At 41.5% G+C, this 19,905-nt stretch overlaps 1 protein-coding gene across 1 annotated transcript in view; it reads right to left on the reverse strand.

The window, feature by feature from the left end:
• The window catches only part of LOC124131323 (thrombospondin type-1 domain-containing protein 4-like), a 74,137-nt gene that overhangs the window by 17,848 nt on the left and 36,384 nt on the right, over window positions 1-19,905 (reverse strand). Inside the window, exons 2-4 of the mRNA XM_046494526.2 lie at window positions 9,563-9,758; window positions 3,783-3,955; window positions 545-1,292 (exon numbers count right to left, since the gene is read on the reverse strand). Coding sequence (XP_046350482.2) covers window positions 545-1,292; window positions 3,783-3,955; window positions 9,563-9,758 — 1,117 coding nt within the window. The remainder of the gene's footprint in view (window positions 1-544; window positions 1,293-3,782; window positions 3,956-9,562; window positions 9,759-19,905) is intronic.

The following is a 19,905-nucleotide window of genomic DNA, read 5'->3' on the forward strand; positions in this document are numbered from 1 at the left end:
CGTTAGTCAAATCTTTCGACAAGCATGGGTAGCTGAAGGCCAAATCTAACCCAGACCTTGACAGGTTAGTAGTGAGTTAATGTTACTTCTCCAAGCAGGGAGGGCTACAGACCCGGATCCACAAAGTGATTGTAGCGCTATGACAACCATTACAACTCCTCTACCTTAACATTGACTAAGGAACCAATAGTTTAATATTATAGGGGGTCCTGGCATTTTGATTTCAGAATAATATATTGTGGAGTCACTGCTTATTACCGGTATTACCGGTATTTATTTATTATCAAGGAGGATCAAACAATTTTAATATTTTTTAAAACGAATTTTTTTTCCCTGTACATCTAACATGTCCAGCAAAGACAAATGTGTGTGTTAAACCTAAGGCCAAATAATTTTTCACGTGTATTTTCATTATCTAAAAGAATAAAATTTCATCTGCGTCTTCCAACCAAATATCAAATACCCAGTAATTGGCCCACAGTCGTGGAGCTAAGATCGCTTTATGGAACAGCAGCCAGGGAGAGTTGCACAAGTGATAGCTCACCTCCTCCGCAAGTTGTGGAACAGTCCGTGAATCCTGATATTCTCCACATGTACTGACTCGCGGAACTGTCCCTGTCCACAGCACCCCGATTTGGAACAGTCTGCTGTCCACTGTATCGAGTCCCGATCTCATTGTCCACACTTCTCGCTTGGGCATCCCCTGGACCCCGCACATATCGCCTGTCCGTCAGCGCCGCGTTGAAATCAAGGGTCTTATGGCCAGTGAAGCGCCCATTGCGGTCATATGGGGAAACATATCTTGGCCTTGGTGCCACTTGGATGGGAATTCCAGTTTGAGATGATTCTGTTTTTCTGTTTTGCTGCGTGTAACTTAATCCACGACCGCCCAACGTGTCATACCCATATCTACGAGGGGTGGTATCTGTTCGCGAACCTGACGGATAATTTCTCTGTGTCCCTGACCTTGAACTGTGGTGTGCTGGGTACCTCCTATCATATGCTGAACTCCTTCCAGCACGGAATTCTTCAGTCCGTCTGTTGTATTCTAACGAGGACTGCCCCTCTGACCTGCTGTTGTAACTAGGGTTGAATTCGCCTTCAAAGTGGGGAGTTGTTCGGGAGCGGTGACGTCCTTGTCCTCGTCCCTGTGTTTGTGACCTGTGTCGATGTCTGTGATGGACTGTGTGTGGTGTTTGGGGAATGAATGTACCTTCAAAAGGTGTAAATGCAATATAGTTTGGTAGTAGAAACTCATACGAAATGCCTGGGTTTTTGCTGTAAAATAACATCTGAAAAAGAACAAAGAAAAACATAAAAATACAATGGAACATGGAAACAAACAATAGGAACACAAAAACATAGAAAAAAGAATTTCTAAAAAATGTATCGGTTTAAAAAATAATTGATTATTGTTCTTTGTACTTTATCGCGTAGCTATCTTATATATTGAAATATTGAATGCCTATTAAAGTCTTTATATAAAGGAAAACAATATCCTTCTCTTAACCCTCATAAAAGCTTATAATTTGCAACAAAGTCCAATCTCTTTAATCTGGAAAAAGCCAATCTCTAGATTTAATTCACTATTGCAATCACATTTATAAATCTTCAAGATGTAAAAAACACAGCTGATATTTTACAATCTTTTGAGAACTATACATATATATTGCTTACACCTTTCGTTATTTGGTACCAAAAGTCCCATCTTCCCCATAATAAGTGTCCCCAGACTCTTCACAAGGGGAAGGGTGTGTGTGACTCACTAGGGGGTGCTGACTGAGATTACATACAGAAAGATCCGAGGGCGTAATGGCGCAGGGTGCTTAATACGGCAATATGGTATGTTTAATCTGATGCTAAACTGGCTAATGCTAACAATCCTGATCTTCACATGGCATTCTCACAGTCTAGTGGTTACAGTGCTAAAAGTTTCAAACCACATAATTACATTAAACAGCTCAGTTAGGTTTTGAGACCTATGTAAACAGATGGTCGTTTGCTTCATCACATACTTCTGAACAACATCATGTTTTTTTACTCAGACAGTAAAAATATGAGTTCAAAATCTACAAATAATGATACTTTTCATGAGTACTTTATATGGAATATGCAATTATGGGGCACAAATCATACATTCTGACCCGTGAAGATATGATGTAGAATAGATCTTCAGCAACCCATGCTTGCCATAAAAGGCTTGTTGTAAGAGACGACTAAAGGGATAGGGTGGTCAGGCTCGCTGACTTGGTTGAAGCTTGTTATCAATCCCAATTGCATGGATCGATGCTCCTGATGTCAATCACTGGATTGTCTTGTCTAGACTCGATTATTTACAAACCACCATCATATAGCTGGAATATTGCTGAGTGTGGCATTAAACAACAAACAAACAAACAAACTTGTACGGAATTGGCAATTATGGGGCACAAATCATACATTCTGAAACCAAATGCAAACTTTCATTGGTAGGCCCAATATAGGAAAAGCCACTGAAAGATCCCGACTAGAGTTGGTCTTCAGCAACCCATGCTTGTCATAGAGGCAACTAACAGGTTCTGGTGGTAGTCAGCCTGCTGACTTGGTTGATGCATGTCATCATATCCCAATTGTGTAGATTGATACTCATGATGTCAGTCAATGGACTGTTTGGTCCAGACTCAACTATCTACAGACCGCCATCTATAGCTAGACTTTTGCTGAGTGTGGCAGTAAAACAACAAACAAACAAACAGCCTGTGAACCCTACCCCTACAAACTCATACCCTAACCCTAAACCTTCTTGCTACGGCTGTCAATGTATTGCTGGAATATTGCTAAAAGCATCGTAAAACCCACCCTCCTCACAGACAACTCCAAGTACATCCAGCCATAGCATCTGTTCTATACAAGGGGGGTAGGAAATAAGACCAGCTGCAAATGAAGCCTCCCTCAAATATAGACGTATTCAACATCTGTTTGCACTCCAACAGCTTCATTATAAATACACAGAGTGTTTTTGCAATCTATTCTAATTAATCTATATTTAGTAGAGACTCATGCTGGGCTTGCCCTGTCATGTAGCACATGATATCCGCACATAGTGAGCGCATACTTGTTTCAAATGGATCCTAGATAAAGACTCCACAGTGGGGATTTCGGGTTAGAACAGGTCCTTAGCAACTTATGCTTGTCGTCATCTTCCCAAGACAAGGGAGTTAACTGACTATAAAAGTCCAGTTCCACCCTTGCTGAACTAGGCTGAAATAAGGAAGTGCTATTTTGGCTGGACTAACAAGTCTTCGCATAGTCCTATCAAAATCGCATAACAAAGTCGACATCTGTTTCGTAAACTGCCATGCAGATTTCGGTCAATTGCAGTATTTGTGTACCGTCTACATGCTGTCAACAGATATTTTCTATATCTTTTCATGCTTTTAATCAAGGTGCTCACATGATTTGATGCACTTCGCAAAGTAAGACCTGTTTTATTACCATATAGACCTTAATCAATAAGAGGGACATAGGAGAGCCATAACTCGTAAGAGCCACTGCAAGCGCTACTATCGAACCCAGAAATTCCAGTCAAGTTCAACAAGGGGGGAAGCTAGACTTTTACTGTCAGTTAACTCCTTTGCCTCGGGAAGATGGCTTGTCGTAAGAGATGACTAAATTGATCAGATGGTCAGATTCAGTGACTTGATTGAGTGTCAACACGTCGACTTCTTTGAGAGACCACTCACTCACTCACTCACTCACTCACTCACTCACTCACCCACCCACCCACCCACCCTGCCACTCACCTGTACCACGACGGTTTCATTGAGAGATCCATCAGTAAAGATACACTGTCCAGGGCAGTGTGGCCCACTCTGTTTAGCGTATCGGAATATCGTCCCAGCACCACCGTACAACCCAGTCGGCACAATGGACCAGTAGCTGTTGAATATGCTCTTTGACCTTTTAGTTTTCACAGCTGAAATAAACAGAAAACATCACTTTTATTGACAAAACATACATTTGCAAATTACAAAGCATGTCAACAGAATGATCAACCAAATTTCAAATAAGTACACAAATTTCAAATAAGTACAGAGGTTTTGTGTTTCCTTGTATGTTGTGTTAGGCTTTTGTTTTGTTTTTGTTTTTTGTAATAGTTAGGTTTGCTTTATCTTTATGCCTCTTTCTTACTTTGATCGTAAGTCGAGAGAACAAATATTTTCTTAATCTGATTGACAATAAAAAGAACAAGTAAAAAATCTGTGAAAAAAATAGCTAACCCTAGTCGCACAATCCTATGTGCAAGTGTCAGCATGAAGGAGTTTGTCAGTCTACTACCAACACCCACCATCCCAACACTGAAATGTCCAGGAATCTCCCCAACATGTCTGCTATGAAACAGACCTGCAATACACACATCGATCATACTGTGACCTCCTAACAGTAATGAACTGACATGTGGTAATTAATAAAGATAATAATTGCGACCACATAGAACTAATAGCCTTCGGAGTGTTACGTAGCCCTGCAGCCAAACTATTTGTGGTGAGTTCCTACCGTGCTCGAGGATGCACACCACGCGCACTAGTTTCCATTACTATAATTGATACATGTTAACTTGCCGATCCTACTTGCAACGCCATTAATTTTGTCCACTCATTGTCCTGTATCAGGAATAGACTTCCTGACAATCTGCCCACTGACACTTATTCATATAAAGACCTGGTTACTTATTTTATTCTCATTTATTTTAAAATATAATGAGACATTTCCTCAAGACGTTGCTGACTAATCATAAATGTATTTTCCTCGGATGCCTACATCTGTCCATTGTGAATTTTAACCAACAAGGTATATATTCAGCTTCTTGTACGGATCTCCTCATTGTTATAGCGCCATGTGTAGCCTTAGGTATTGGAGTTGTGATCGCACTGGCTCTGCATGTGCATTTTAGTTTTGGCAGTTAATCTGATTATTCTCTGGCACTGATGTGTTATATTTACATCCCAAGCTGCTGATGTAGACCTATAAACTAGCATCTACCATTTAGACTCTTACAGTTCGCCTCTAGTCTCTGGTGTTTAACCTGTTGCATCCAATTTAGCCTGTTGCCTCTTACATCTAAACTCTTATATCTAACATTTAGCCTCTTTCATCTAGCAACTTTCATTTGGTAGTTAGCCTCCTGCATCTAGCATCTTACATCTAGCCTCATATCTAGCATTTATACTCTTTCATTTGGCATTTAGCCTTCTGTTTCTAGCATAAAGCCTCTTGCACTTAACAGTTAGCCTCTTACATCTGCATTTGGCATTTAGCCTCTTTCATCTACATCTTTCATTTGGCAGTTATCCGCTTGTATCTAGCATTTAGCCTCTTGCATCAAACATTTTGCCTGTTACACCGAGCATTTAGCCTCTTACAGCTAGCATTTAGCCTTTTGCATCTAGCGTTTAGCCTCTTACATTTAGCATGTAGCCTCTTTCATCTAACAGTTTTCATGTTATGTCTAGCATTTATCATCTAGCATCTAACATTTATCTTCTTACATCTAGCATTTAGCCTCTTGGATCTAATATTCAGCCTCTTGCAACTAGCATTTAGCTTCTTACATCTAGCAATTAGTTTCTTGCATCAAGCATGTAGTATCTAGCCTCTAACATTTAGCCTCTAACCTCTTGCATCTTATATGCAACTAGATGTTAGCTGCTGGCCTCTGTAAGTGCTGGGAAAATGGAACTCCCATGAGCTGGAACACCTAGCTAGGCTGACAACATCCTCGAAACCTGGGTGAACATGGGAAACAAGAGAAAAAGCCCCAGAACATACACCTCTGGTCCCTTTAACATACACTCAGGGTTAAGTTGAAGTGTGCTCTGTGTCTTGTTCAGACATCTGTAACATGGACGAAATCCCTAAAGGACACACATTGTATTGATATTTTGTTTCAAATCAACAAATCAAACAGAGAACCATTTAACTTTGTGATCCCGCTATTTGATGTAAAGAGTTGCACATGCTGCAACAATACATCTGTAGCTGTGCAACATCGCAACACCCTTCTTTGATGTGGAAAAATGAACATGTGTAGACGTGGTGTAGACATGGTCCTGGGGGACACTCCGATCTGCTCGTCTTGTTTCCCGGAGCTGACCCTTCACCAGCATGTATTGATGGCGCACTATTGCCTTGCATGTAACAAAGATGTAGATCAAGAAGATGTCTTCTGCATGTGTAACTTTGTATGTTTCACTCCGTCTTCAAAATATCATAGGGAAGCTCCAGGTCAAGAATCTGTAATACTTTACAGAGATGTTTCTAACAGCTCAGAAAAAAGGATCTGGATAAGAAATCTACATGTTCAGTCATCATTATTCCTACAAAATAGGGGCACAGTGTCACAGTGGTCAGAGAGCACCACCACATGATCTGGCCATGCTACTGGGGTGAGTCCTGGACACCACCACATGATCTGGCCATGCTACTGGGGTGAGTCCTGGACACCACCACATGATCTGGTCATGCTGCTGGGTTGAGACCTGGACTCCACCACATGATCTGGTCATGCTGCTGGGGTGAGTCCTGGACACCACCACATGATCTGGTCATGCTGCTTGGTTGAGTCCTGGACACCACCACATGATCTGGTCATGCTACTGGGGTGAGTCCTGGACACCACCACATGATCTGGCCATGCTGCTGGGGTGAGTCCTGGTCACCACCACATGATCTGGCCATGCTGCTGGGGTGAGTCCTGGTCACCACATGATCTGGCCATGCTGCTGGGGTGAGTCCTGGTCACCACCACATGATCTGGCCATGCTGCTGGGGTGAGTCCTGGTCACCACCACATGATCTGGTCATGCTGCTGGGGTGAGTCCTGGACACCACCACATGATCTGGTCATGCTGCTGGGGTGAGTCCTGGACTCCACCACATGATCTGGCCATGCTGCTGGGGTGAGTCCTGGACACCACCACATGATCTGGTCATGCTGCTGGGGTGAGTCCTGGACACCACCACATGATCTGGCCATGCTGCTGGGTTGAGACCTGGACACCACCACATGATCTGGCCATGCTGCTGGGGTGAGTCCTGGACACCACCACATGATCTGGCCATGCTGCTGGGGTGAGTCCTGGACACCACCACATGATCTGGCTATGCTGCTGGGGTGAGTCCTGGACACCACCACATGATCTGGTCATGCTGCTGGGGTGAGTCCTGGACACCACCACATGATCTGGTCATGCTGCTGGGGTGAGTCCTGGACACCACCACATGATCTGGCCATGCTGCTGGGGTGAGTCCTGGACACCACCACATGATCTGGCCATGCTGCTGGGGTGAGTCCTGGACACCACCACATGATCTGGTCATGCTGCTGGGGTGAGTCCTGGTCACCACCACATGATCTGGTCATGCTGCTGGGGTGAGACCTGGACACCACCACATGATCTGGCCATGCTGCTGGGGTGAGTCCTGGACACCACCACATGATCTGGCCATGCTGCTGGGGTGAGTCCTGGACTCCACCACATGATCTGGCTATGCTGCTGGGGTGAGTCCTGGACACCACCACATGATCTGGTCATGCTGCTGGGGTGAGTCCTGGACACCACCACATGAACTGGTCATGCTGCTGGGGTGAGTCCTGGACACCACCACATGATCTGGCCATGCTGCTGGGGTGAGTCCTGGACACCACCACATGATCTGGCCATGCTGCTGGGGTGAGTCCTGGACACCACCACATGATCTGGTCATGCTGCTGGGGTGAGTCCTGGTCACCACCACATGATCTGGTCATGCTGCTGGGGTGAGTCCTGGACACCACCACATGATCTGGTCATGCTGCTGGGTTGAGACCTGGACACCACCACATTATCTGGCCATGCTACTGGGGTAAGTCCTGGACACCACCACATGATCTGGTCATGCTGCTGGGGTAAGTCCTGGACACCACCACATGATCTGGTCATGCTGCTGGGGTGAGTCCTGGACACCACCACATGATCTGGCCATGCTGCTGGGGTGAGTCCTGGACACCACCACATGAACTGGTCATGCTGCTGGGGTGAGTCCTGGACACCACCACATGATCTGGTCATGCTGCTGGGGTGAGTCCTGGACACCACCACATGATCTGGCCATGCTGCTGGGGTGAGTCCTGGACTCCACCACATGATCTGGCCATGCTGCTGGGGTGAGTCCTGGACACCACCACATGATCTGGTCATGCTGCTGGGGTGAGTCCTGGTCACCACCACATGATCTGGTCATGCTGCTGGGGTGAGTCCTGGACACCACCACATGATCTGGTCATGCTGCTGGGTTGAGACCTGGACACCACCACATTATCTGGCCATGCTACTGGGGTAAGTCCTGGACACCACCACATGATCTGGTCATGCTGCTGGGGTAAGTCCTGGACACCACCACATGATCTGGTCATGCTGCTGGGGTGAGTCCTGGACACCACCACATGATCTGGCCATGCTGCTGGGATGAGTCCTGGACACCACCACATGATCTGGTCATGCTGCTGGGGTGAGTCCTGGACACCACCACATGATCTGGTCATGCTGCTGGGGTGAGTCCTGGACTCCACCACATGATCTGGTCATGCTGCTGGGGTGAGTCCTGGACTCCACCACATGATCTGGCCATGCTACTGGGGTGAGTCCTGGACACCACCACATGATCTGGTCATGCTGCTGGGGTGAGTCCTGGACACCACCACATGATCTGGTAATGCTACTGGGGTGAGTCCTGGACACCACCACATGATCTGGTCATGCTACTGGGGTGAGTCCTGGACTCCACCACATGATCTGGCCATGCTACTGGGGTGAGTCCTGGACACCACCACATGATCTGTCCATGCTGCTGTGTTGAGCCCTAGACTCCACCAAGATGATTCTTGGTCTGACCGTGCCACACCTAACTGTGCCAATAGGTGTACCCACAGCAGCTAACATCTCACACACTGCCATACAACTGGAATACTTTTGAAAGTAACATTAAACTCATTCAGGCTTGAGAAATCACGAAGAGCATTCTGTGTAACACGCAGTCTTCATCATAGCTCTATGAAATATTGTCTGACACCAAACTAGATATTTGTCTCTAAATACTGTCTTGACACCAACCTAGATACTTGTCTCTAAATACTGACTGACACCAACCTAGATACTTGTCTCTAAATACTGACTGACACCAACCTAGATACTTGTCTCTAAATACTGACTGACACCAACCTAGATACTTGTCTCTAAATGCTGACTGACACCAACCTAGATACTTGTCTCTAAATACTGATTGACACCAACCTAGATACTTGTCTCTAAATACTGACTGACACCAACCTAGATACTTGTCTCTAAATACTGACTGACACCAACCTAGATACTTGTCTCTAAATACTGACTGACACCAACCTAGATACTTGTCTCTAAATACTGACTGACACCAACCTAGATACTTGTCTCTAAATATTGTCTGAGACCTACCTAAAGAGTTCTACATCATATTGTCTGAGACCTACCAAGACAGATTAATGTAATATTGTCTTGTCACCTACCTAAATAATTCTCGGACAGGGCCAACTCTGTGATATTGATGCGACACGCTCCAGTTGGAATCTCCACCACTGGGTTGTAGCTTCCCTCAGACAGAACGGTCACCATGAAGATTCCGGCAATCTTCCGACAGGAGCTGGGCTTGCGGTCGCATGCCAGGCAGGTATCAGACTGACCAAACACGGCAGGCAGCACGGACTGAAAGAAACAAAAAAAACACAACCCCATTCATAACAATGTACACAAAGCAACAGCAGTCAATACAGGTAGTACTGATGGACACAAAAAATGGAGCAATGAAAAATATTGGGAAATAAGTTTACTGTCAGTACATTTGAAATATCGTATGTGAATACAAATTCAACACGTCATAATCAAATGTTTAGATGTGTTTGAGTGCATTGTTTCCAACGCATATTTGGTAGACAGGGCTGGGAACCCATGACAGCATATTATTTTACTGTGCCTGAAGCTGAGTGTTCCCTTATTCATGTCCATCAGTACAGAGATTAACCAACTGTTCCAATCCATGTAGCACCCTCCAAATCCTGCCAAAATACTGGCACCCTGTTAAGACCACCAAAAGTTGATGGGTTAGATAGTGTTCTATTTATCATTTAAAATAAATTGTGCTGTAAAATCTTTTAAATTCCAAGGCAAATTATACCAAAATGTGCCATTTCAAATTTTTCCAAGAATTTCTGCAAGCCACAGATTAGTGCGTTTTATCTCAAAATGAAATGCAACTTCTGTTTTGCAAATAATTATTTGTCTGTTAAACAAGGACCTAAATAAGAAATGATGAACAATCCACTTAACATTTAATATTACACAAATTTTTAACAAAATAAATAATTAAAAAATAGTAATTCTCCTGATTTCTTGTCGCACTCTCTTTCTCCAACTTGAAAACTGTTTGCAGGGCACTGAAACCAGACTGTCAGTTTAAAACAAAACACCTTTAACAGAACTCCTTCCTTCAGCAGAAACAAAATTGCAGTTTATCCTTTTGAAAACCTTTTGTCTTGCAGTTTATCCTGTTGTAATCCATTGTCTTGCAGATTATCCTATTGTAATCCATTGTCTTGAAGTTTATCCTGGTGTAACCCAATGTCTTCAAGTTTATCCTATTGTAATCAATTGTCTTGCAGTTTATCCTATTGTAATCCATTGTCTTGCAGTTTATCCTGGTGTAACCCAATGTCTTCAAGTTTATCCTATTGTAATCCATTGTCTTGCAGTTTATCCTATTGAAACCCATATCTTGCAGTTTATCCTATTGTAATCCATTGTTGTGCAGTTTTCCTATTGTAACCCATATCTTGTAGTTTATCCTATTGTAATCCATTGTTGTGCAGTTTTCCTATTGTAACCCATATCTTGCAGTTTATCCTATTGTAATCCATTGTTGTGCAGTTTATCCTATTGTAGACCATATCTTGCAGTTTATCCTATTGTAACCCATGTCTTGCAGTTTATCCTATTGTAACCCATGCCTTGCAGTTTATCCTACTGTAACCCATGTCTTGCAGTTTATCCTATTGTAACCCATATCTTGCAGTTTAACCTATTGTAGACGAATGTCTTCAAGTTTATCCTATTGTAACCCATGACTTGCAGTTTATTCTATTGTAACCCATATCTTGCAGTTTACCCTATTGTAACCCAATGTCTTCAAGTTTATCCTATTGTAACCCAATGTCTTCAAGTTTATCCTATTGAAACCCATGACTTGCAGTTTATACTATTGTAACCCATGACTTGCAGTTTATCCTATTGTTACCCATGTCTTGCAGTTTATCCTATTGTAACCCATGTCTTGCAGTTTATCCTATTGTTACCCATGTCTTGCAGTTTATCCTATTGTAACCCATGTCTTGCAGTTTATCCTATTGTTACCCATGTCTTGCAGTTTATCCTATTGTAGACCATATCTTGCAGTTTATCCTATTGTTACCCATGCCTTGCAGTTTATCCTACTGTAACCCATGTCTTGCAGTTTATCCTATTGTTACCCATGTCTTGCAGTTTATCCTATTGTAGACCATATCTTGCAGTTTATCCTATTGTTACCCATGTCTTGCAGTTTATCCTATTGTAACCCATGTCTTGCAGTTTATCCTATTGTAACCCATGTCTTGCAGTTTATCCTATTGTTACCCATGTCTTGCAGTTTATCCTATTGTAGACCATATCTTGCAGTTTATCCTATTGTAACCCATGCCTTGCAGTTTATCCTACTGTAACCCATGTCTTGCAGTTTATCCTATTGTAACCCATATCTTGCAGTTTATCCTATTGTAACCGAATGTCTTCAAGTTTACCCTATTGTAACCCATGACTTGCAGTTTATTCTATTGTAACCCATATCTTGCAGTTTACCCTATTGTAACCCAATGTCTTCAAGTTTATCCTATTGTAACCCAATGTCTTCAAGTTTATCCTATTGAAACCCATGTCTTGCAGTTTATCCTGTTGTATTCACAATTCTTGGTGAAAATTCACATTCAGTAGAATAGAAAAAAAGGATGCGTTTGAAAGATCAGCTTTTTATTTGAATTACAAGAATCATTGGAAATTCCTCTCAAATCCTCTCTGGCAATTGTTTATGCATTTCTTTTTAATTTTGCCTCCTGCATTTTGGCCTTCTGGTCAAAAAGACACCATAAACTAAAAATACATTCATCTAGCCTTTGAAGATAATGATAATTGCTCTTAATACCTTCCCACTTTTTAAACAAACCTTTCAATAGTTGCACTATTAGGGGTTTTCATGACAAATGTTATCATGAAATCAGAACTCCAGATTGTCAGAACTATGACTCTCCAAAACTCCTTTAGTTCAAATACTCCACACATACAAAACAATTTCAATCTCACATTTCAAACCCAACAATGACCCCATTGTCACGTCTACACTTACAAACCATGTACAGCATGACACAGAGAAATACTTCAAAAACATAGCCCCTACACCCAGAGAACAGGGCTGGAATTTCCACATGGAGTTCGTAAACATAGAAACTGAACCTCGAATGAACAGCCTGACATATATTGAGACCACCCAACAGATTGCCACACTTCATTCATAAACACACAAAGTAACATAAATATATAGATATCTCATTCAAAATGTGCAACAAACACTGCTGCGAAAGCTGGCAAGGGTTTGCATATTTCCCCTAGGTGTGGCAGGAAGGTGTAACAACATAACGCCCTCCATACACAGCAAAGGGAAAGTTGTGCGTAGATATGATGGATTCGCTACATGATGCAGAGTAAGGGCCAAACTTGTCGATGGAAGGAATAGGAACATGTATATGTATCCAAGGTACAGCTATTTTTGTGAATGTCGGATGATCAAATATGTAAATGTTAACGATGCCATGCAGTGCACATAGTGTCAAGGTTTCACTGATGAACTGATGATATGAAAAACTGTACAGATTGTGTGTACTGATTGTGTGTACAGATACAGATTGCATGTACAGATCTTGTGTACAGATCCTGTGTATACAGGTGTACACAGATCCCTCATACATATAGATCATGTGTAGAGATGTTCAGGTCACACGTATGTCATGTAAGTGTAGCGGCCATAAAACTTCAGAGTCCCGTGATGGGATTCGAACCACGGACCTTCTGATCCGAGGTCGGACGCCTTGTCCACACGACCAAAGAGGTTAACCCCGTCAGCAAGCTGACAAGGTAAGGATGTCATCTGTGGGGTGACTCCACGCCCTGCTACATACCCCCGTCAACAGAAGGCACGCCCCGGACTGCAAAGTAGGGCACTGAGGCTTATTTTGCTCAAATTTAATATGAACGTGCTCAGCCCCACGTTGGGCGCCAATGTAGCGGCCATAAAATTTCCAAGTCCCATGATGGGATTTGAACCACGGACCTTCTGATCTGAGGTCGGACGCCTTGTCCACATGACCAAAGAGGTTAACCCCGTCAGCCATCTGACAAGGTAAGGATATCATCTGTGGGATGACTCCACGCCCTGCTACATAAGCAGATGAAATAAGCCAGTGTGTGAGTGAGTGAATGTTGTTTCATGCAATGTTTCAACTGTATCATGGTCAACCAGTGACTGACTGCATGAGCACCAATCCATGGTTCTGGGGCATCTTGACAAAAAGAGTGATTATATTGTGTATCCATCCAATCCTCAATTGTCAGCTCCTGTGACAAGCATGGTTTGTTTGTTGTGTAAAGCCACACTCAACAATATTCCAGCTATATGACGGCGGTTTGTAAATGATCTAGTCTAGACCAGACAATCCAGTGATTTATGTCATGAGCATCAATCTTTGCAATTTGGATATGATGACATGTGTCAACCAAGTCAGCAAGCCTGACCACCCGATCACATTAGTCGCCTCTTACGACAAGCATAGTCGCCTCTTACGGCAAGCATGGGTTGCTGAAGACCTATTCTAACCTGGATCTTCGTTGGGTGACAAGTATGGGTTGCTGAAGACCTATTCTAACCTGGATCTTCAGACAGGGACAGGCATGGTCACCTCTTATAGCAAGCATGGGTTGCTGAAGACCTATTCTAACCTGGATCTTCACGTGGGGACAAGCATGGTACATCGCACAATTACTCCGCTCTGGAATTCCCATGTTGCTCTGGAATTCCCATGTTGCTCTTTGAGTGTGTTTGGTTTAACGATGCTTTGAACAGGATTTCAGTTATATCACAGCATGTCAGTTTGATGTAGGAAGAAAATCCAAAGTGATGCAGTCTGATTCATTTTATGTTATACCATTAGTATACTTAGATCTTCAGACCAGGTGAGCTAAAATCACTCCAAATTGGATCCTCACAGGAAGGAGATGGACTACTTCAAAGCAACCCAAACAACACAATTCCTTATTTCCATCTTCTTTTATTGCAACTTACGGAACGTATTCCTAAAAGATTCTTTTAACACAGTATAAGCAATCATTTTTTTTCGGTTTTTTTTCAGTAAGAAATTTAGTAATTATAAATAAATCCTCCAATGGCTGCTTGGGCAGATATTGATGTATTTGTTTTCTAAAATATTTTCTCTTAGCCCACTACATCACACTACACAGCCATTTGTCATGACACAAGAGGCATCTTGTGTACTATCTACTGATTTGTAAACCATATACAATTTGGTTTAAAAGCTTTTTCAGAGTTAAAGTTGTGACAAGCATTATAATATTTCACCTCGGAGATGTTTTCTCTCCATAACATCAATCAAGGTTAAGTTAAGAAGACAAGAAGATTTTTTTTTTGACAACTTATATATTATGAAAAAAATTGGAAGTTTTTGCAACAGAAGTGTCAGTTTGCCAAAGGGATCTCAACATGAAATCATCTCCTAATAAAAAACATCTTTCGTTGTTTATGAAACCCGCCTGGTGGTATTCATCTCGACATCATTCTTTATACTACCTGCAACACCCTTTGTCAAATTCTCTACCTAAACTAGTTAATTATTCCCCTTGCATAAGACAGCACTTAGGAACAAGAATTCCTCCCAGATGAAATACTGCTTCATGAATAGAGTTTTTAACTTGTTTTGTCAAGGAATTTCTGTTCTAAGTAAGGGCTGAACCAACCGTGTTTCTAAATCAGCTTGTTCAGCAGAGGCTAAGAAGTAACTTGAAGTTTATAGCAATGCTGTAATAGTATAGTCATGTATCGACTGTGTGTGTTTGGCCCAGAGCAGACAAACTGTGGTCGAGGGCATGAGCATCGATTTATGGCACCAGGGTATATGACCCAGTATATACCAAACCTTAAACATGATCAGCAGCCTCTGGTAGACCCAAAGAGAGTGTTCCCCCTAAGAGGGTGTTCCCCAAAGAGGGTGTTCCCCCAAAGAACTCCCAGTCATCAGATGGTGGAATGCCTAAGAGATGCAACTCTGCATAGTGAGTGACAGCACCTGGCAGCTGGACCATCCACCCCCCATATCAGTGTTCAATAATAGTAAGTATTCTTTACAAAAAGCTATGTCAAGGAAGTACACTAGAAACATTTGACTTTTGAAGATTGTGTCTATCTCCCTTTTGAAACCTCCTGTCCCTGGCATTTCGTAACTCTTCCAGAGCTCAATACCTATTTGGCCATTGTGGCCTTACGCTTTGAAGAAAATTATTTTGAAGTCGTGCTTTGAAGGCATTACAAATTATTATTTGGAACATGTGATAAAATCTGATTTTTTATTGTTCTTGTAAATGATCATAAACTGAAATGTACAATCACATGTGAATGATTTCATAAAAATACCAATTAACTTCTATATTTATAAAGGAAATAGCTGCACACTGGTCACGAAAAGGTGGTGTGAGGTGAAATGGGGCTTAACGCCGCGTCCCAGATTATTGCACTTATATAGCGACATGCATGCATGTATGTGTGTCCTTGTTTTAGCCCCTTAATGCCGAGCGCCAGACATGGAAACAACAAGTACCATCTTTTAATGTCTTTTGGTATGACGCGGCTGGGGATCGAACCCGGCCCTTCCGCTCTCCACTAGACCACGGAGGCGGTCCATGTCACGAAAAACATGCTGCTTGTGTGAAATATAATGTTTGACGTATTTTCTCAATTTATTTATCAAAATATTTGTCCATTACATGTTGATATCTAAGTTAGATAAAAGACTCTTCCTCATTTATGCTGAGGATTGTAAACACTCTTCCTTAGGGTTTTACAGTCGCAAGTATAAATGAGGAGGTCTTCCAATACACAAAAAATAAACCAACAAACACATAAACTACCTTTCCATGTAGCTCAACAGATATCTCCTTCACAGCAGAAGTCATTATTTTGTTCCGTTTCATACATTTAACTTCAAAGGAACAAGGCAGGTTCTATTTTTCAATATCCTGATTCCTACTTTTTTAATAACCTCATTGGGCCGTCTGCACCAATCCAATGACATCATCGCACAGGAAATTATCACTTTACTGTTAGTTTTTCAAAACGCCTCTGAGATTTCAAACAAACGTCCAGTCTACATTTCCACCAATTAACGCAATATTTCTTTCAACTCTCCATATATAACTCTTTGAAGATGGAATCAAGTAAAAGCTCCATTTTGGTCTCATCTCAATATAAGCACAAACTATATCATAGACTAAAAACAAGTTTTCTACCATGAAATGTATTAAAGAATAACAATGAAACACTTTCAACAATATCTCAAACATGTTGTACAGTTGAAAACAAAGTGGCATGTTTTTACATAATGGAATGTTAACGTAAGATTTAAATCATTTCCTGCAAGAAGAAATAAAGCCAATATTGTGAAATTTGAATCGCTCCATCCTGCTTTCAAATGTCAAGTTTGTTTCTTTTCAATTTTGTCCATATCTGAATTCCAAACTTTCCGATATGTTCATGGAGAAGGAATTGCTGGTCTAGATAAGCCAGCTTGGCACAAGCGCCAGAGCATCAGATATGTGGAATTTTATACAGACAGCAAGGACTTCCGCTATAAGAAATAATTGTCTTCTCCAGATGTCAGTCGATATATCGGTTTAAAGATCAGCCAAGGAATGTATGAATTCTTTCAGAATATAACAAAGCGGAATATCCACAGCATAAACCATTGGCAGAGAAACATGCATCTCATAGGTATATGACATCAGCTAGACTTGCATAAACCTAAAACAATATAAGTATTTACAAAAAATTAACAGTTAATATTTTTTTATTTACTTAATTTTCCCCGTAAAAGACTGGTATTCTTATTGTCTGCTTACCTAGACTTGCTTATTACCAAGCTAGTAAAACTGTGTAACATGTGATTTCCTTCAATTTAGTGGAGACTTGGAGAAAGGCTAACAACTAGGTTTCAGACGAATGACAGAAACTGATTACAAAGCTATGCTTGTCAATTGATATGTCAAGGCATATAATCTGTTTTCTTCATTTTTCATATAAACCTTCAACTCTACCATCAATCACCCATTGAAACACCCCCCAACGGAGCATCACAGCCTTGTAGCAGGACCCGTAGGGCAGTCTTTCTCATTACAAATCTATTCTGAGTCTCTTGCCAATTCTTTTCTCACACTTTGATAATGATTATATATTGCTTGGCTCATTACAAGTACTTGTTCTCCCCTCATGCATATATAAGCTGTCGATCTTCCATGTGTGTTAATGAAGCATTCAACAAGGTAAAGCAAATTACTCTCCATTGGCAAGAGCTACAGGTATGCTACTCAAGACTTGCTAGGGAGCAGTGTTTCTATATCTTGTTAAGGACCAAGTGCGCTACCATTATGTTGTTATATGGGTGTTTACAGAATGACCTTGGGATAGGTGCTTGGTCTGTCCCGGCCCTTTGTAGGCAGTATTGGCCCAAGGCAACACTGAGGGCCCAGTCATTCTGCTTGGGCCAATATGATGATGCTGAGGCCCAGTCTACTGAGGGCCATTATGTCAGACCTTGGATCTATATACCGAGGCCATGACTAAAACAACTATGTAATGACATTTAATCACTACTCTACACAATAATTTAAAAACAAATCAAAACAATCTGAGAAATGGATATATGTAAATGTGCATGTGCAAGATCATATTATACAGGTGATAACATCAGGATGAAGATCATAGTCTACAGATGATAACATCAGGATGACGATCATATCATATAGACGACAACAACATCAGGATGAGATCATAGCCTACAGATGATAACATCAGGATGAGATCATAGCCTACAGATGATAACATCAGGATGAAGATCATATCCTATAGACAACAACATCAAGATGAAGATCATATCCTATAGAAAACAACATCAGGATGAAGATCATATCCTATAGACAACAACATCAAGATGGAGATCATATCCTATAGAAAACAACATCAGGATGAAGATCATATCCTATAGACAACATCATCAGGATGAAGATCATATCCTATAGACAACAACATCAGGATGAAGATCATAGCCTATAGACAACAACATCAGGATGAGATCATAGCCTACAGATGATAACATCAGGATGAAGATCATATCCTATAGACAACAACATCAGGATGAAGATCATATCCTACAGACAACATCATCAGGATGAAGATCATATCCTATAGACAACAACATCAGGATGAAGATCATAGCCTATAGACAACAACATCAGGATGAGATCATAGCCTACAGATGATAACATCAGGATGAAGATCATATACTATAGACAACATCATCAGGATGAAGATCATATCCTATAGACAACAACATCAGGATGAAGATCATAGCCTATAGACAACAACATCAGGATGAGATCACAGCCTACAGATGATAACATCAGGATGAAGATCATATCCTATAGACAACAACATCAGGATGAAGATCATATCCTATAGACAACAACATCAGGATGAAGATCATATCCTACAGACAACATCATCAGGATGAAGATCATATCCTATAGACAACAACATCAGGATGAAGATCATAGCCTATAGACAACAACATCAGGATGAGATCATAGCCTACAGATGATAACATCAGGATGAAGATCATATACTATAGACAACATCATCAGGATGAAGATCATATCCTATAGACAACAACATCAGGATGAAGATCATAGCCTATAGACAACAACATCAGGATGAGATCATAGCCTACAGATGATAACATCAGGATGAAGATCATATCCTATAGACAACAACATCAGGATGAAGATCATATCCTATAGACAACAACATCAGGATGAAGATCATATCCTACAGACAACATCATCAGGATGAAGATCATATCCTATAGACAACAACATCAGGATGAAGATCATAGCCTATAGACAACAACATCAGGATGAGATCATAGCCTACAGATGATAACATCAGGATGAAGATCATATACTATAGACAACATCATCAGGATGAAGATCATATCCTATAGACAACAACATCAGGATGAAGATCATAGCCTATAGACAACAACATCAGGATGAGATCATAGCCTACAGATGATAACATCAGGATGAAGATCATATACTATAGACAACATCATCAGGATGAAGATCATATCCTATAGACAACAACATCAGGATGAAGATCATAGCCTATAGACAACAACATCAGGATGAGATCATAGCCTACAGATGATAACATCAGGATGAAGATCATATCCTATAGACAACAACATCAGGATGAAGATCATATCCTATAGACAACAACATCAGGATGAAGATCATAGCCTATAGACAACAACATCAGGATGAGATCATAGCCTACAGATGATAACATCAGGATGAAGATCATATACTATAGACAACATCATCAGGATGAAGATCATAGCCTATAGACAACAACATCAGGATGAAGATCAACACT

This window comes from Haliotis rufescens, unplaced genomic scaffold, assembly GCF_023055435.1.
Source record: "Haliotis rufescens isolate VD_foot unplaced genomic scaffold, xgHalRufe1.0.p SCAF_1, whole genome shotgun sequence".
NCBI lineage: Eukaryota > Metazoa > Mollusca > Gastropoda > Lepetellida > Haliotidae > Haliotis > Haliotis rufescens.